Below are 20,628 nucleotides of genomic sequence, written 5' to 3'. Positions count from 1 at the left end.
GGCAGAAGATGGATGGATGACACCAAAAAGTGGAGAAATAGAGGTTTGCGCCTATGTAATGGCTACTGGTGTCAATCCCAGCTGACGTACAGCGAAAGGCGGGGTCAACCCTGTATAGTCGCCAGTCGGGAGGAGGAGGGGGGGCCCCAAATCAAATTCAGCTTAAGGCCCCATGAAAGCTGGGACTGGCCCTGATCCTATGCCTGTGTGTGTGAGAGGAAATGACTTTTCTTACCAGCAAGTGGCACTAAAGCCCAATTTTTACTTCTGCGTAAAGTGCTCTACGTCTGTTACTGTGAGCCTGTCGGAGAGCTTCTCCGTCGTCTCCAGCTGCATGAAATATTTTTTAACAGCTGAATAACATTGAAACAGTGGCCGTTTCTCACCTGAAATAAATACTTTTCTGTGTCTGTGTTTAAGATCATTTGAGGCAAGAAATTAGCCATTTAGAGTCTAAACATGTGGGATTTATATTAAGTTAAAGCATCCATCATTCTGTCAACGGACAACGGAGACGGCAATGGCAGCGATTGGTCGCCGCCGTGGCTCTCCAGTCCATTGTCGAAAAACCAATACCTGGCATCACACGTAGCCATAAGCACAATGGAGTGAGCTCCTTTGTAGTAGAGCATTTCTGTATCAAAAGTATCTGTGTTTCAATGTTATTCAGCTGCAACAACAACAGTCTTTCTCTCTCAGATGCCATTGCTCACTGTAGCCAGAAGCACAACAACCAACGGCGTTACCGACCATTGGCGTCATGGGACGAGACCAGTCTTGCGTAGCGACCCCTACTGATCGGGTGGGAAATTATATCGCGTATCCGGCACCACGACGGAGAACTATGAGGGCTCGTGGGGTCTCCGTGGTTACGCAGTTGGATAGCGCATTACGCAACTGTGGAAGTGTAATCACTTCTAAAGGGGCTGTCCACGTGGAAACAGGTTTAGGTGAATACGCAGAGGCTTTCCGTGACGCTACTTTGGGAAAATGATGATTTCCCTCTCTTGCACTGTCATTCATTATCTTGTGTTTGGAGATTGTTTGATTATTTGACAATGAAAAGTAACTAAAGTGAGTCCACAGCTCATTCTTGTCTTTGACCGTGTTTATGTGTTCTCTCTGTGCGTGTGTGTCCGTTAGATGGATCTCTGTTGTGTGGCAGAATTATGCATTTCCTTCTTGTTAAGTATTTAGGTTCATGACATTGAGTCGGTAGATTTGTTGCAAGTCACGCCTGGGATCTATAAAGTCGCTTAAAGGCGCCATATGTAAGAATGTGGCCAAAAACGGTTACTACACTGAAATTCAAAATACTGAGGTCTTTCAGGTTTCGTTTTCTCCGCCATTGTAGCTCAGAGCTGAGACTCTACTGGCTGCAATGATTGGTAGACGGTGGTAGGTGGCGCCACATGCCAATATATGATTTCAAAACATAAACCAAGATTTTTTTTAATGTGAATATTTTGGCTGTACTGTTGTTGTTGGTGAGTTCAGTTTGTTATATGAACATTATTCCTGAGTCTCTTTGACATATTAGGAAGATTTTATGACCAGTTGCTTCAGAATTATTACATAATGCACCTTTAATCTTCTCTGTTTTTTTGGTGTAATGTTACATCACAGCTTACAGTCGTGGCAAACGTGTACTACAGCGTTTTGAGTCGTCGCCGTCTTTACAGGGAAGTTTTTGAAAACGAAAAAGGAAAAGATTGTTTCCGTCTATATTCATCAATGAAAAGGGAAACCAAAAAGAGCTGTTATAATGAGGTTTTTTTTTCCCCTTTTGTCTTTTTTTTCTTCTGTGTGGTACCCACAGCCTCCGATTTATGGCACTAATCACCCGCCATACAAGGACAACAAGTTACAGCTGGAAGTGGAGAAGGTCTTTGCCTCCACCTGGCGATGGATGGAGGGGAAGAAAAAAACAGGGGAAAGTGAGTGAATCAATCTGTGGTGTGTAGCTCTCTCTCTCTCCCTCTCCCTCCCTCTCTCTCTCCGTGGTCCTCAGGTATGCCAGTTCCTCCTCTTCCTCACCCGCGCTTCAGTCTCCATCAGCAGCAACAATTCCTGCTTCACTCGTCTCCTCCTTCAGTGGATGGAAGAAGGGAAATCCGTGGTGTAATAAAACTGCGAACTTCCAGGATTTCTTCATTCATTCATCCATTCATTCATTGATTTAAAAAAAAAAAAAAAGAAAAGAAAAGAAAAAAGAAAGAAAGAAAATATTCAGCCATGGCAACAATAGGGGATTTTGACCCACTCAACTCCACTGTACCCGCGACAAAGATTGAAGTCACCGTCTCTTGCAGGTAAACAAACATCTTCTTGTTGAGCTTTTTTCATGTTGTTATTTCACGGTTGTTAAACACCAGAGTCAGTTGTGTTTCACACGCTCTCGTTAATTTGCGATCGTTTCTCGCAGTTTTCTCTTCACCTCGCACTTTTCTCTCCCCGTGCGTTTTTATACCCACATTGATGTGAACTGTGGGTTTTTCTCCTTTAAGGAAGAATAAATGTGCATGTGCTGTGGGTGTAGGAGTGCGTGGGGACGGCGCGCTCACCGACAGCACCAGGGTTTATTCTGAGAGCTCAACTCACACGGATGCACACAGAGTAGATTTGAATCTGGATCAACTGTGTTTTTCCCCATCAAAAAACAAAAAAAAACAAAAGAAAGAATGAAGTGTTAATGGGAATCATGTTTTATTTATTTATTTATTTATTTATTTATTTATTTAACTACTCTCACAGCAGATTTAATTGTAAGGCTAAGTATAAATGATCATTATTTAGGTAGGGCGACATGAGTGAAAACATGAATTAAAAATAAAATAGATTTTATGGTTCTCAAACTGTGGTATGTGCACCACCAATGGTACGAGAGCTTCCTCTGGTGGTACTTCTAAATCCAACTTTAGAATAACCACACTGAAAAGCTAGAAAAGCACTTGGAGAGCGCAGACCTCCGCCAAGGCAGCTCACAAAATAGTGATAAAAACAGTGATGGCGTCTACGGATCACACCCAAAGTTTATTCACTTGTTCCTGATCCCATTGCGGACATTTCCTGAAAATTTCAGCCAAATCCGACTTTTGGAGTTATGTTGCTAACAGACAGACAAACAAACAAACTCTGGCGAAAACAAATATAAACAATAAAATAAAATAAAATAAAATAAACAGGGCAATCAGAGATGACAGACTTCACCCCATTCACGCAACAAGCCTCTGTCGGCCTCTGTTGGTCATATTGGCAAGTGCAAGTGTGGAAGCACAAACAGACAGACAAACAGACACATAAAAAAGTGTTAGAAGCTCACACGAGGCGATGAGATGCATCTAAAACAACTGAAATAAATTGAAAGACATAAAAACCACAACAAAATCTTCATGAATACTGTTCTACTGTATATTCCAAGGTATGTGATTTATAAAAATGATATAAATAACAATAATTAGAGTCAATATATCTCTCGCTCCCACCTTAATCTAATATTCCGCTACACCAGTGTGTGAAGTATATGTGAGGAAGATGAGGACGATAAGAGAGCAAATTGTACCATTGAGAATAAATCTGCCTCCTGTGAAAAATCCGTCGCTGACTTTGCTCGGCCTATTTACGCCGCCGTATTTTAACGTCGGTTGATAATGGTGTTACTTCAAGCGCTCGATATTCTCTCAGGTGGTACTTGGTGTAAAAGAGAGCCGACCAAAGAGCTGAGAGAAGCCGACTCACTCAGTGAAAACTTTTCTGCAAAGTGGAAACACAAAGGGAATAAAGCAGTCTCAACAAAAGGCTCACCACCACGTAAAATGTACGGCAGCTCAAATGTATGCTATTTTTTTGCAGCTTTAACTTGCCATTCGACAGCTTTTTGTAGCTGAGAGAGGTTTCTCTTACTTTGGATACCGCTTACTCTCCTGCACCAAAGTCTCTCCTCTCACACAGGAACTGCCTCTTTTTCTAAGTTTGTGTCACTTACTTACTCCTGTGTGCTGTGATGTAAAATCACTGTGTTTCTCTGTTGAGTTATGGCTCTTAAAGGTGCAGCCACTGGCAGCCATGTTTTACCTGGCTCTCTCACACACTGTACTGTCACCTCGCGTGTCGTGTCGATACCTCATGCAAACCCACTTCAAAGAACTCTATCTCCGCCTGTACTGCTAACTGTTTCATTATGCGCCTCCACAGTAAACACACGTTTCTTTCTGTGAACCTGATCAACAGCCGTGACTCAAACATTGCATTTCAAGTGCTGCAGACGTATTGTGTGGTGAAATGACTCTTGCCGGAAATAAACACCGCAGACTGTCAGAGAATAGGATTAGGGTTTAGGTGGTGGCATCATTTCTGAACCTATAGTCAGGGGGAAGTGGGAAAGCATAGATGCTAAGGACCCTGAGCTGAGTGGGAGCCTCTTTACATTTTGTCATTTGTTATGTAAAGGGAAATGAAAGAAAATATCCTGGTGTGACATTTATGTTTTATTCTTTGAAGCTCTGTATCTTTATGGACATTTTTTGACACAGGTTTTCCAACAGCGGCTTTGTGTCATATCTAATCCTCCGACCTCACTCCACGCTCACTAGAATAACCCCTCCTCTATATTGTTCATGCATTTATCATAGTTATTTTTTATTTTTTAAATAGAAAATCTTTTATTAAATGAATCGTCAACTATTCTGATCAGTGATTCATTGGTTTCAGTGTTTTTTTAAAGACTTAAAACAAGATTCTTCAGCTTCTTAAACTGTGAATATTTTCTGGTTTCTTTGCTCCATAGTCAGTCAGCATCATCGTTCCAGGTTTGGGAAACACAGACCAACATTTTAGGACATTCTACAGGCCAAACAATGCACGATTGATTGAGAAAATTATCGACAGTGTCGATATAGTGCCTTGCTTAAAGGTGCATTCTGTAATAAATCTAAAGCAACTGGCCATAAAATCCTCCTAATATGTCACAGAGACTCAGGAATAATGTTCATATAACAAACTGAACTCACCAACAACAACAACAGTACAGCCAAAATATTTGCATTAAAAAAAATATTTTGCAGACTGCAAATCATGTTTATGTTTTGAAATCATGTTTTGGCATGTGGCGCCACCTACCGCCATCTACCAGTCATTGCAGTCAGTAGAGTCTCACCCGCTGAGCAACTACGGGTTGCCAGTTACGTTAGAAACTTTGGCCACATTCTTATGGCACCTTTAAAGTACCTCATATCACAATTTATCATATCATCACTCTTAGGCTTGTATACGCTGTTGTATTGCCATTTTCTTGCCATTACAAAGCCCTATAGTTATGTGCAGGATACTGACCGAAAACCGTCTTCTGAAACCCTCCGAAGAAGATCAGTGTATAATTTCAGAGTTATGAAAAATAAAGCACACTTAAACTTCACAGAGTCAAAAAATGAAAATGAAGCCAAAAGAGAAAATATGAAAGGCGCGAGGCCCCAGAGGTCCTGTGAAACACATCTGTGCCTTTAGTCCATGTTTTAATTAGAAAGTCCACAACTCTGTCTGCACCAAAATCTGATGTGATCCAGATGTGCAACACATTTGATCTGCTTTAATAAACATGATACATACTTTCATAATGAACTCTGTGTGTTGAATTATGATAAAGAGAGTAAAAAAAAGAAAAAAGAGAATACATATTTCTGTATCTATGTATTAAGCCATTGCCAGCGATGAAGGTTCCCACAATAAAAAGGAAGAGGAAAGATTCAGCAAAGTCCCTCTCCATTCTCAACTCACTGCTGCTTTCATAAAAACTAAAATGTCATACTGATGTGTGAGCTTATTGAGGCACCGCTGCACATTGACTGTATATGAGGACCCTCTGTTACATCAGGTGGTTGGTAGTGATGGTCGGTCACAGTGACCCAGCAAGTGTAATTATTCAAGTTAATGATGGCTGTGTTCCATTCATGTGGGGTCAGTTCTCTCACTGAGTACATGTTGGAATGCTTCCAGAGAAAGTTAAGATGAAGACGAATTGTCTTTCTTACCCACATATTATATATGTTATTAAAGGCACAGTGTAGGGCTGCAACCAGGGGCGCAGCTTGTGAACAGGCAAGGCAGGCAACTGCTTGGGGCCCCGAGCTGATAGGGGGCCCCCCGACACTCGGAGCCTGAGGGCTGTTTTAATGAAATGTGCAGTGACCAGCCGCCTCCCCGTCCCCCTTAAAAAACAATGGGCGATTTGCAATGACATCTCAGTAGGAAACCTCCCTAAAGGGGCCCCACCTCACGTTAACCTGTGTGAAGTTATCGTTCTGCAAGTTTGAAAATGAAGAGGATTATTTACAGTGTAATGCATATCTTTTTTACTCAGTTTATGTTGTGTTTTTCTCAGTTAATTACAGTATTTTGTGGTTCTATATATTTATATTGTTTTATAATGTGGGTTCTTTACAGTGTAATGTTTTTTTTTTACTAAGTTTATATAGTTTTTTAAAAGCTGTTTGCAGTATTTTATTGTTCTTTACATTTATAGTTTCACATACTTTTTAATTACAAGGTCTTTTCCATGTTATTTCATTCATTTGAAAGAAAATAATATTTTGAACACATTTTTCGTTGGTGTCAGATTATTTATAACATAATGGTGATGAACACTGGTTGGAAGGGCCCCCTGGGAATATTTGCTTAGGGCCCCTACAGACTCTAGAATCGCCTCTGGCTGCAACTAATGATTATTTCATTATAGATTAATCGAGTAAGTGTTTGTCAGAAAAATGTTGATCAGTCTTTTGAAATGAAATTATTTATGATTTCTTTGCTTTGAGTTTTATTTTGGTCTTGTAGTGACTGGTGTATTTGTGGATTTTCTGTTTTATTTTGACACATCCTCTTGTCTTGTCACTCCCTGGTGTTTAATTTGCTTTCCCGCCTTCTAGATTACACGCCCCGCCCTAATTACTTTCACCTGTGTCTCGTTGTCTCTCTTCCTTAGAAACACTATCACCCTTCTCTCTCATGTCCTGTTCCCCCTAGTATTGATCTGTTCCGGTTTCTGCCCTTTGCTTTTGTTCTTGTTTTGTTTATTTTCTGCCTTTTTGTTTTATACGTTAAATGGATTTTTACCTCCACTCACCCCCTGCGTTGTTCTGAACTTGGTTCCTACATCAAAACTGTGACGTAAGTAGTCATTAGGTCATTGGAGCAAGTGGAAATACACTTAATTTGTGTCGGTCAATGCTGTAATTTAACAAACATGGTTCACTTCATGTATTTTTATGTAATGTGGTATTTTTTTGTAGGAAATGTTGACTTTATTAGTTTTTTTTCAGCCTGAACCAGGGGCTTTTTGTACCTAAACATAATAACCAGGAAATTAATATCACTTTCCTCATTTTAGTTGATCATGACATTGACATGTAGGCATATAATTAAGTCTAATTTTGTGGGAACCTAATTTGCATTCTTACTTATCAGCTTTAAAACATTTTTTTTATTGAACCACATTTGCATCACTATGATCAGTAAATGATGGTATCAGTGTTTCAGGTCGTAATGAGTGGTCTTCCTTTTCCAGTCGAATCAAGATGCTCGACACAGATTCCCGCTGAAGACATAAGACGTGAATGGAAAAGGGAAATGAGAGTTGTGAGCGCGAGGGAGCCTTGAGTGTGTTTATGTAGGATTATGTTAATGCGAGGGCACAAAGGCTGCAGCGTGCGCTTTAAATATTTAACGCCGTACGTGATGCCTGTTTGACGTCACGGTGGGACGAAAATAGAAAGGGAGACCCTTTGTGCAATATGATGAGAAGGAAGGAGCAAGAAAAGGAGGGAAAATCCTCAACACTGACCCAGTAGTTTTAAGTTCACAGGCTGGAGCTCTTTGTTGAAGGCGACTGAAGAGATTTTTGCACATGATGATGATGACGATGCTTTATTTATTGTTTTGATTGTGAGACTTGTGATTGTAAAATGACTTTGATTTGATTCAAAGTGTTGTCATGTGATGTGTTACTCCGTCACAGTCACTTTTCTTCTGTCTTGCATAAGTGACTGCCAGTGTTCAACCAAACCTGTGTCTCTCCTCTGCATCCTGTTAGCAGCCACTCTGCAGTCTGCAGCTCAGATAATAAGTATTAAATGACCTCGTCTCTCTCGTGACCAACACACCTAACAACATCCATATTATCCCACCGTCTCTTCCTGACTCGTGGGCTCACAAGATTTTCAAATTGCTCCTTAATGGGGCTGGAATTGACTATAGTGGATGCTGTAGATGCGGTGGTTTATAATTGTAGTGTGTTTACATTGATTTATTTTGCGCAACAAAACACAAAGGCAATGAAAGACATGTTGAATATTATATACATTGTAACATACATACAGAAAAAGAAGGGGGGCAAAAAATAACTTAGCATTCAGTAAACGGCTCCTAAATCTCTTTGAAATTCTTAAAACATTTAATGGCTAATGGGAAAAATTACATAGCTGCTCTCCTTTAGTTATGAAAATCACTTTGACTATAGAAAAAAATCGGTTTGACTATAGAATAAATGAAATGCAATTGCACAGAAAGCAGTTTGTTACAGTTTCACATTTCTAGAAGCACATGTTATAGATTGAAATAATTGTGAGCTTTTTCAGGTAATTTTACAGAAACGTGTATATATATATATATATATATATATATATATATATATATATATATATATATATATATATATATATATATATATATATATATATATATATATATATATATATATATATATATATAATACAGACGCAGTATTTACATAGTAGCCATTTTGACACGTCGCTGCGAGGAATGAAGAGCAAATAATTATAATGACTTTCAGGTCACATAATGACTGACTGGACCGTCTTGACTTGGATCCATGGTTCTCAAACCGTGGTACGTGAGCTTCCTCTGGTACTTGATACATGAACACTCACTCAGTGCTGGCTTCAAAGAAACCCTGAACTGCTAACCTTTTAACCTTAAATAAAATAACTCGTAACACCAGCAGTGGCAAGATCTGTCACAATTTCACAAAGGTGTTATAAACTGATTTTGGTAACATACAAAAAAATAAAAATCTATGACTTCAATGAAATTTGTCCAGCAGTGAGCTATATATCATCGTAACCTATTTCTCCCTTCTCCTTCATCTTCCTCTCATCACCTGGGATTGTGTTTCAAAAGAAAAAGAGATTGTGTGCTATTGTTTAAAGCACTGGGGAGATGGACAGGTCTATTCTCAAAGCTCCTAACTCGACTGTCCTGGTCTGACAAGCAAGTGACATTTAACCAGTGACGGTCCAGTTCTTACGGGGAACAGTGTTCGTTAGAGGCAGCTGAAAATAGAAATATCGAACAAACGACAATATGGAATTGAATTTCCTTGACAAATGGAGTGAAGTATATGACGGACTACTGAACAGGGTTATGTTGCTCAGGAGTTGTGTATGGATTTTTCATTAGACTTCAGGTTTCTCTGCAACCCCGTGTATGGGACTATTTCTTTCAGTTCTGTCAGATTTATAGAGTCACCCATATGACTTTTACTCCTCTGCGCTGCGCTACAGATTCTCTCAGTCTGTTGGCAAGAGAGGGCAACTGTACTGAAGGCCACATACGAACATGAGCTTACTTTATGTAGACGCAGTCATAGCAGCATGAGCATGAGGCTCATTGTGCAGCTCCCTGCAGACCCTCTGACATCTCAGTCTGTCACTTACTTCTTTTTTGTCTTTTTTATCACTCTCATTCATTACAAATGTGTCAGGATGTTAGAACAGGAATAAGGGTTGTGATCCTGACAGGGATTTGATAGCCCTGTGTGTTTGTGATTCATTTTTCTTTGCATCTTGTGTCAGGAGCTGAGTTTAACGGTGACATTCTCTGCCTCGGACAGAGAGAAATGCGTCATGTGACGTAAGATACGCTTTAATACTGAAGGAGGGCTCGGTCTCATGGGATCCTAGTTATATAATAACAAAGCTGTTGCTTAGTTAATTCTTAAAATTATAACTCGGGTTGTTGCATAATCATACTTATTTATGGAATTTAAATATAATTGCGTAGGGTGTGGGCAGCCCATGTTCAAGTGGAAAGGGAACTTTGCTTTTGACCAGAGGGTTGCCAGTTTGAGTCCCCGCTAGGTCAAAGGTTCAGGTACCCCTGAGAAAGGTACCCAATTTGCATTCCAAGTGGACGCCTTAAGGTTGACCCCAGCCACAGCAGATGCATCCAGTGTACTCCGAGTGCTGGTGATGACTAGGTTGGTTGTTTCTGAAATGATATGATCAAGTTGTGTAGTTAAAGCTGCAGTAGGCAGGATCAGATGAAAAGACTAACCCACTCATAGGTGACGGATGACCCCCTGACAATTTCTTTCAGTTTCTTTGAAACCCTGGCTCATTTTGAGGGAGACTCCATAGTCCATAGTTTTCTTTGTTTGATATGTCGGGTAATGATGGAGCTGTCCATCATACCGACGCAGGATTATAATAATAATAATAATAATAATAATAATATAAAAAGGTCCTATGGACCCGGGGAACAAGGACGTCATATATGGCTCGATCCCAGTTATCAGCTCATTGCAGAATGAGTGCTTTCTGTTCAGTGGCTTCAAATTTCATTCTGCGCTTCCGTTGAGTCTGCTCTTTCTCCATGTTGACAACTCTTGACTCGTGCAAAATCCTCATTTAAATAGGGCGGTCTTAACTACTTCTGCGCCTGTAGTCAATTGCGGCCGCAATCTTAGTAGTTCACCCGCAAAACGTAATCCAGTAACCGGCGCAGTCTTTCTGCTTGCGCAAGCAATTTAGCGCTCTCTATCTGGAATCTTAGTAAATCAGGCCCTAAGTCTCTTGACCATTAATGCCAAAACTATTTCACCCACCCCAGCTGAATGACTGAATCTGTATTATTTGTGTATATATAGAGATATGCTCTAACCTAATTATTCAATTCCTTTGCTTCTGTTGCAGAAACCTGTTGGACATGGACACCTTCTCCAAGTCAGATCCTGGTAACTGTCAAACTCATTCTTATAGACTTCACTGTTCATGTCTGTGGATTCAACTTGATTTCACCTCTCACACAAGAACACAACACACTCTGCAAACTGACTGTCTATTCACCTTAATGCACGTAATTAAATCACCACTTCATGTACTTTTTTTATCTGCGTGGTTAAGCATCAGTGCATTTAATATTGTGTGTATCTCTCTGAGCTTTAATGACCACAACAAAGCAGCAGCTGCAGCTCATTGACTGGAAATACTTTCAATCAAAGTTTGTTCCCAATTAGTGTAACTACGCCCTGGAGAGCGACTGACCACTTTAAGTGTGTGTAAAGCAAATGTGGAGTTTCTCCTCTTCACACGTTTTACATGCTGAAACATAGAGGCTGAGAACATTTGAATAACAATTGCAACTGTGGAGTAAAGGATTATGGAGTGTAGCCTGGAAACTGTTCATCCAAGTGTTCTGTTCACAATCTTTCAGCTACGATGATGCACCCGTGCCATACTTGGCATAACTCCTCAGTCAGTGCGCGTTTACATGCATTTAAAAGTCGGATTTTAGTAGGACTAAGACTAGTCTAAGACTAATAATTCGGTTTTCTTACTGTTATGTAAACGTGTTAGTCCGACTAAAATCCCACTCATCTTAGTTGGACGTGATCCATCTCGCCATTGTCTTACTCTCTCTGGTAAAGGATGACATTTCCTTGTTAAATGTTGTAGATAAACCCGCGTTTTCAGGATTAAGTCTTTCTAGCCGATCTACAGTTCGGCATTCTTCTTCTTGTGCCTCGTCCTGTGACGGCACTCGCATAGTATCGCCTCAGCTCGCTTGGAACCTCGTCTGAGCAGGTACTAAAACAAGTACCAGGTACTATCGCTAATGGAAAAGCAAAATAACCATTCCATGCTGATTCAGCACTCGGAGAGTGTAAACGTGCCATTAGTCAGACTACAGCCTTAGCTCGATTAAACTGTGCATGTGAAAGTACTGAGTGTAATTCACCAAAAAGCTCTTCTACTTTATTTAATATTCTTAAAGATGAGAAACTGTAGAGAAGAATAGAAAAAAGTAGACTCCTGCTGTGAGGAAGAGGGAGAGAGAGGGTTGAGGACTGCTGCTAAACTAGATCTGTGTATGTGCGACATATTGTTAAAATACCGACAAAATGGTAAAATTGTTGCTTCACAAGGTTTGATATTTTATATTTTGTACAAACACGGATGAGCAGCAATGTTTTGTTGATTGTTGTGTTTGGGCAGAGATTTTCTGTTCAGGGCCACTGTAATTCAACAAACTTTACTTTATAATATTTTGTAATATTCAGTGCTATCTGACTTTTCTAAAAACCTGGCTGCTTCGCTCTCAGTTGTGACAGTATAAAATATGGAGGTAACAACATGAATAATGGCATTGTAATGATTCTAAAATGGAGGCAACAAAGTAGATAACAAAGAATTCCCTGTTACAGCAGCAAAATGAAAAAATCAGGCCATTACCAAATACAATGGGATTCAACTGCTGACGATATTAGAGTTAAATATTTTACATGGTGACATATTTCTGTTAACTCGGCATCACTGCTTGTTTAGCTGAGACCACTATTGGGGATTAGAATATATAATGCTAATTAACCCTCTTCACATAAGGGCTTTAGTAAATTTATCCAGGGCCATAGAGCATAAACACCGACGAGCATCGAGCCCCACTGTTTGTCTCACTGTCTGTGAATTGTGTATGTAATAGTAAGTTATTGTTGTGGGACAATGCACCACTGAAGTGCAATGAATAATGGAAAGTTAATGCTCCCAAGACTTTATTTTAATTCAAGTCCCCTTTACAAAAGCAGACATGAAGATGATGTAATGATGTGGGGGACACTTCAAGCCTCCTTTTTGATTGGCTTTTTCATGGTATGTGTTACTTGTGAGCACAGCACAATGATTTGTAATGGATACATGAACACTTTGCCTCCCTTAGTGCTTTCAACAGAAAGTGGGCAGGAGCTCGGTGTGATTTGCCACTGTTAACTTCTACTTGGTGGGCATTGAGCAATGCCCACCACTAATGATGTCGGCAGTGAAAATGTATCAGTGTTTCCATCATGGTACAGTTTGGCACGGTAAAACTCTCGAGTCAGGCTCAGGTTTCGACTGAGAACAGTGTAACTTACCTGATTTGCTGAGAGCACAAATGTTCTGAACTGATTTAGAGCCCAAATGGGAACTGTATTGGTGGTTGCCGGTGTGAATGCTTACCGCTACCTGCTTTTTAAAGTTTAATAGAACTGCATGTAGTATTTCCAGTTTATTTTAAACTAAATAAACATTTTGGATATACATCTCACACATTCACACACTTAAGGCTGAGTAATTTTAGATCCAGGTTCATGACCCTGTCCGAGTTGCCTCCTCCCACATTGAAAGAAAGCACCCAAGGAGAAGCGTGTCTATCTGCATAGCATTACCTCTGTCAGCTGGGATTGGCTGCAGCGCCCCATGACCCTCATGTGGAGGATAAAGTGGAAGAAGATGAATGAGTGTCCTGACAAGACCTTGTTCTCACAGCCTCATAAACACTCTCTGTGTGATGGAAGTCATTCTGCAGATCTACTTCACAGACTCTGTACTAGCAACAAAGTCCTTATCCCATTAAACAATCGATAATAATCAAAAAGTCCTCCTGAAGCTCCGCTTTAGTGAAAATGTCGCTTCTTATGCAAGAGGAAAAAAAGGTAAATGTCATCAGGGATAAACTGTTATGAAAATGTATCTAATTTATCGTTTCATAAAGTTTTTATTGAAGTAAATCCAGTGACAGGCAGGTGGTATCTCTGAGGATTAACGACATTTTACAATGTGCTCGTATTCATCTATAAACTATGAATCACATTTCTCTAGCCATTAAATTGAAGATTCTGATATTAATCTGATTCATGTCCTACCTGTCAACTCAGATTTAGGATTACCATTATTTTTTTTTACATTTATTTGAAAAGTCCTTTGAGTGCCATCTTCAGGCAATAATGTGGGAGATTATCTTGAACCATCTTTAATTAATCAGCTGCAACATCAGTTAGAATGTCGAGGATTAGAGAGAGAAAGATAGGAAATATTTTTGACAGAATATGCTCCTTGGTTTAGGAAGTTTCTACATCCACATGATTATCTTTTCATTTTAAAAAGGTGTTGCATCCAGTTACACCTGCTGTTTGTTAGGAAATGGTGCAGCCTCCATTTTAGTTTGGACATTTTAGAAATGAAACCGTTTCTTGCGTGCACTTCCCAATTGGTTAAACACAGTATATGCACCATAAATAAACCATAAATGGTCTATTTTGAAATGCAACTGTCACTGAAAGAAAAATCTCAGGGCTGAGTGGTGTTTTCATTATTTCACACATGATGCGTCTGTCATGGATCCCAATGGAGAATTGTTTTTGTCTGCATTACACTGTTCTGTGTACAGCAAAATGATGATAAATCTGATATTTAGTTCAGTTTATTTCTGTCAGCTGTAAAGGCAAAGTTTTACTTTCATCTTGTCGTTTTATACAAAGAAAGACATCCCTGCTCTTTGCACGTGTGTTTCTTGATAGTTGTACGTTACATGCTCATCCAGTGCACTTTAATAGTCATGTGATGGTCAAGTGGAAAGAGAACTTGACTTGTGACTGAAGGGTTGTCGATTCAAGTACCTGCCAGGGCAAGGGTTAGCCTACCCCTAAGCAAGGCACTTAATCCCCATAGCTCATTGTTAATTGGACAATTGTACCCCTTGTGCCTGGAAAAATAGGACAAGAAGTGTATCTGGCTTAAAGGTCTCTAATCCGGATAGCTAAAATGCTCACCTGTACAAAAACCTTGTCCACATTGTTGCTGAGGACACCAGGTCAGCTGCTAACCAACACTTTGCCATAGATTAGCCTTTTTCCCTTCACTGTAGACTGAGGTGGAGAGCCATCATGTAGTGTAATGATTATGTCGGAGGGTCTTGAACTTCAAAGCTTTCCTTCCCACTAGAGGAAAGGGGGGAAGCGTGACTGTGTCCTCAGTTCCCCCACAACTCTTTCATGTCCCCAGTCAGAGTGCTCTATTGGACCCCGGTCTCTCTGGCCACAAGAGGAATGAGGTCGAAACCTGCTGATAATGTCACACAGTGTAGACGGCTACTGATAAATGACTGAAGCGGTTAACCTGGCAGATCAATGCCTGTAGTTATGCGTCTCAGTTTACAGCCCAAGTCAATACATGGTTATACTTTGTAATGATTGTGTACAGATTGATCGATTGGTACCTGACTTGGTGTTAGAGGTCGAATGCCATCTGAATGGCTGCAAATTACATCTCATCCATATCTTGCTACTCGATTTAAAATGAGTTTCTATTTATTATAATGTATTGATTAGTCTCGTTGACAGGTGCAGCTTCATTTCTGTACCACAGTTGGCGACAAGCTAATTTTCATCTGTTGTCCCCGGGGCGGGAAGCAGACAACGGCACAATTAAAATGTAATATTTTCACACACAATGTGAAAACATCACATTCTCAGCAAAATGTAAAACAAAGATAACATTAAAATATACACCGACAGCATTAAGACATCATGTACACTATATATATATATATATATATATATATATATATATAGTGTACATGATGGGGATGCGGGGAAGGACTTCATGTCAGTTACATGGTAAAGTTAATACATGCGTCTACATTTTTCATGTCCTGTCATCAAATACATAAATTGTTAAGTGTCCAGCATTAACATACTCGAGCTTAACATGAACTTTCAATTATTTTAATCAAATTTTAATGATATGGATGCAAACATGTTTCCTTGAGCATGTTTGGATTCTGCTTTCATGTATATATTGATACTGAAGGTGTGGTTTCTATCTGCTCTGATAAAACTCTGCTTTGTGATCAGTCATGTTTTTTTTGGGTCGTTAAGAAGGAAGAGTGTAAAAAAGAACATTTGTCAGTATGAGCATGAGGTCAACGCCTTACAAACAGGAACACAATGATCAAGCACTTGGCTACAGTGGAGAGAAAATGTTCACTTAATAGGAAGAAATCTCTGACAACCAAGACTCGAAGGGTATGGTCGTCTGCCTTGACCGACTGGGGGTGAGTGAGAGAAGGGGTGGGATGGAGGGGAGGGAGGGAGGTGAAGGAGAGGTGGGTGGAAGGAGGAAGACGGAGGAGAGACCAGGAACAGTTGTGACAGGTGTATTTGAATATGATATTAATAACAATGATCATCTTCATCATCTTGTCAAGGGTGTTTCACCCCATACCAAGGCAAATCTGAGTGTTTGTGCTGGAAAGTTTCATGCTCTGATATTAAAAGACTGAATTCAAAGACCTTAAAAAGCTCAGAGGTCAGTAGCAACTATTGCACTGGATGATTATTTTAGTATGGAGTATGAGTGACTCCTTTCTCATTACTCACTCTCGCCTCCTGATGGATTCTGAACGTTCAACATTTTGGTCATTAGCATGAATCTACTTCAACAGTCACTGCTGCAGCTTCTATGTTGTCGCTCTAACCCCTGACTCTCTCTCAAACAGACGATAACCTGTATTTAACCGCTTTGTTTTTTATCTGAGGTTGCAACCAAAAGTTACAGGAACACTTGATGAATCAGGTTGGACTTAATGATGAGCTCAATATTATTTAAAAAGGTTAAAAAGCTGTGTCATAGCCTGATTACCTGCATTAAATTCACAGAGAATGGGCTTCACACGCAGCATTACTGTTGCTCATTAGTCTGCATCTGCGAGTAGGCTGAGTGGGCACGTCCTCCTTTTCAAATATACACAAACCTTTATGATAATGACTAACTGGGCAATCCGAGGACACTCGACTGTGGCCGCCTTCTGTGAGAAAATAGCGCATTGCTTACTTTTCCGCTAAACTGTCCCCGTGTGTGTGACTGTATGTTCACAGCCTGAGTGTACTCTGCTTCAGCTGTGCCGTCATCTCTGAGGTAATGCCGCTGAGATTAGAGATTTGATTGCAGTTCTCATCAGCTCACATCCTTGAGGCAGGTCGTGCTGATCAGGAAGAGCTCCCCGTGATAAAGTTCTCCTCATTAATAATCTGTTGGGGCATATCTTTGCTTTCAGACGAAAAAAAAAAGTTCAAACCACCGTCCACAGAGATATTTTTTACTAAAAAAAAAAACACCTCTCTATGACCTCTGCAAATAAGCCAGTTTCTCAAACCCTCTGTCAACACTGCCTGATCTCTAGATTCTTCTAAATACATCTTACTGTATTTAAATGTAAATGAATGCTCCCGGAAAGAAACAGCTGAGCAAATTTGTTGCCACACTAGCCTGTGTCAATGTGTACATTTAAAAAACATTTCAAACAATTATTTAAACTTCAAGCACACAGACCGTTTATTTGTATGTATTTGTATATTTTATCAATATTGTTATTCCCATCTCCTCCTTTTGGCTTTTCCCTTTGGGAGCGCCACAGTTGATAATCTGCCCGATTAGATATAGTGTGCAAGAACGTTAAGTAAAAAAAAAAAATCTATATATTACTCTGAGCCATAATAATGAATTGGACAGAGAAGTGCTTGTACTTAAATAAAAGTACTGGTACTTAAAATAGTAACATTAAAATGTGCTGGTACTAACCTCAGGTTGTAGAAAAAAACAAGAGCAACAAAGTCTACAGGAAAAAATAGGAAGGGATTGCTTGGAATGTAACTCCCGCTTCTTTATTTTTGTATTTATGTTGGTTTTACACCTGTATAAAGGGAACACTTTCAATAAAAACTAAAGTGTAGTCATAAATACATTCAACAAAGGTCATTGTGTACAGTCAGCCCTCCAAAACTAAACAAAAAAATATTACTTGACCAAGAACAAACCCTACAAATGAAGCTTTACGTTTGTTCATGCAGGACAGGGTTGTCACACGCCTCCGCTGTAATCCGCTCACAACCACTGCACACTTTTTCAAGACCTCACTGCTCCAAATGTGCTACAGCAAACCGTCAGAGGACAAAGGGAATCAAAATGTCAGTCTGTTTTATATCATCTGACTCTGTGACTTCCTGTCCAGATTGTCTGACGTCTTGTAAAATATCCTTGAGCTTCTGTCTCATCATAGTACGAGTTTTCTGTAAATATTTATTAGGTATTTACACACTACACGCACACGCAGTGTGTCTCTGACTCATAAATGTGTGTCTCTTTATTCTCGTTCTTGCCCGAATTGCTCGAAAAAGCCGTGCATCCACAACCTCCCCTCTCTGTTTTGGTATTATTAATTTAGTTTGTCCCACTTCCCCTTCCCTCCGTTTTTGTTTTCCTCTCTGAAGAGATGAGCAGAAAGGATCAGGATCACGAGGTCAACCTGGGTTTCTGTGCCAGTATCACAGGCTGCTTGGACCAGGTTGAAGGAGGAGGAGGAGACTAAAGGAACGAAATGAAAATCTAGTTTTCCTCCAGTTCGTTAATAATTAACTCAATGTCCCACAAAAAAAAGCACAACCATTTTTAGCTTTTACTGTATGTACTGGTTTAAACTTCAGTTTTACTTCAGTCACATCTCTCATTAACAATTCATGAACACTTTATAAATATGTATGCCTCTCTAAATCTTGAATTATAGTTATTTTTGAGTTGCTTGTCTTTTTTAGAGAAATATTACCAACTGAAGCAGAGAGATGATTATCCAAGAAAGGATTTTTACATCAGTATTTTTCAAAATCAAAAACCAATACAGTTAAGACATGATATATCTTTCTCTTTGCAGTGGTGGTGTTGTACGTTCAAGGCCTGGGGACCAAAGAGTGGAGAGAGGTGAGTGGATGAAAACTGTTGTTGATTGAAAGATCCTTACATTTGGGACTCTGAAAGTTCTATCAGTCAGAAAAGTGTGAAAAAAGATGACTCACTCATGTTTTTGTGGTCCTCCTCAGTCTAAGTACAGGAAATAAAACACACAATGTTGACTTCCGCACTCATTGGGACGTCACAATGAGCTAAATTCCTGGAATTGTTGAGCTCCGCTTTGTCCGTAAAACACGCAAGAGTGCTGGCGAGGGCAACGGTATCTGAAAACCGGAAGTCCACAAAACGTTATATTCTTGGCTCCACAGTGCAGCACAGAGTCCTACACAAACTTCCAGCCTCAGAGGATTTATGTGGATACATGTTGTATATGATGGCAATGTGCCTGCAAGGGTGATTGAACTGCTGTGGTGCTTCATCCTTATGGTATTTTGGCCAAAGCATGTCACAGACATGTTCATTAGGACACCAGGGAACTAGTTTAACTTGGAGAAATAGGATATAATAAGTCCCCTTTAAAAATGTGTCATGTGTAGTATTTTTTATAACCAGATTGTGACATTTTATTTGTTTATATTTTTTTTTCTCAGCATGATGATTAGTCCCATAAGCTTCCAGCTAACAAGCTGTTATGTCCTATAACAAGCCACATGTTTTTCGGGTTAGACAGCATGTTGCACATTAAAGCAAATGTGTGATGTGCTCTTTAAAAATAAATATATAAATAAATAAAATAGCTATGTTGCCTGTAATCATGAGATCATTGATGTGTGACAATTTCCTAAAAATGCATACGCAGCCAGTAAAAACAATCAGTAAATAACAACTTTGCGGAGTGACCCTGAAAAAGCCACAAGTGAAACTTATAATTCCCTCATGAATAAAAGTAAAACATTTTAAGTGTGTGGAGGTTTTTGACCTTTGCTCCAATGAATTGCCTCTTCTTTTAGCTCTACTGACTCATATTGTTGAACTCACTGATTTGGTTGAAGTTTACAGCTTTGGCTCTGTTTCACTGCTCTTGTGAATCTGTTTACAAGCAGCAGCTGTTATCATTTAGATAACACATTTATAGTTTCCTTGCTTGCCAGCATGCTATAATTTGGCCTGGTCAATGGTACACGTTCCACTTGGGGCCTGATTTACTAAAGCTTTGCGCGTGCAAAAACGTGTGCAAACTGCAAACACGCAGATTTGCGTTGATGCTGATCTACTAACAAGGCGCAACGAGGAGTGCGTCCCTCAGACGGGCAAAATAGCACTCGCAACCCATTTAGCGTTCTTGCCTTAATGCATATGCAATATGGGGCGTTTACACGCTATTTTGTGTGTGATGGGAGGAGAAAATGTAAATATGTTATTTTAGCACGCGCAAAGTGATTTATCAAACCTGAAGCTGATTGCGGTGTTTATTTTTGCGTCTATATTTAGCACGTTTGAAAGGCAGGTCTGAACTGGCACAGCGGTGCACGCACATGGCTGCGGTTATTTATAGTTGTATTATATATTTGTAAATCAGGAAATTACGCTTTTCCGGAGCATGTTCAACTACGCGTTCACAGATGAGGCACATTAATTTCTTATTTGGTATATCTGAATAAATTAAATATAGATATCCAGAGAAATGCGTGTTTGTACTGGTATGGGCTTACCTTGGTCTGCAGTTTGTGGTTCAAGGAGGTGTCGTACCTATGTTCCCCGGTTAAGACCGGAAGAACGGGGAACCCCGCTTTACCTTAACGGGTCCAGCTCTAACCTGGTCTATTCTCGGTGCACGGCGAAG

At 39.8% G+C, this 20,628-nt stretch overlaps 2 protein-coding genes across 2 annotated transcripts in view; both read left to right on the top strand.

The window, feature by feature from the left end:
* The window catches only part of mtmr14 (myotubularin related protein 14), a 123,732-nt gene that overhangs the window by 24,877 nt on the left and 78,227 nt on the right, over positions 1–20,628 (top strand). The gene's annotated exons all lie outside the window — the stretch shown is intronic.
* LOC310929205 (copine-9-like) overlaps positions 2,236–20,628 on the top strand; it is a gene marked incomplete at both ends in the record, with an annotated part of 119,376 nt that continues 100,983 nt past the window's right edge. Inside the window, 3 exons of the mRNA XM_083891927.1 lie at positions 2,236–2,312; positions 10,983–11,023; positions 18,808–18,854. Of these exons, the coding sequence (XP_083748053.1) occupies positions 2,236–2,312; positions 10,983–11,023; positions 18,808–18,854 (165 nt within the window). The remainder of the gene's footprint in view (positions 2,313–10,982; positions 11,024–18,807; positions 18,855–20,628) is intronic.

The sequence above is a fragment of the Microchirus variegatus genome (genome assembly GCF_963457635.1).
Source record: "Microchirus variegatus genome assembly, chromosome: 7".
Taxonomy (NCBI): domain Eukaryota; kingdom Metazoa; phylum Chordata; class Actinopteri; order Pleuronectiformes; family Soleidae; genus Microchirus; species Microchirus variegatus.
The sequence above is the reverse complement of the archived record's forward strand: the minus strand, read 5'-3'. Positions and strand labels throughout refer to the sequence as shown.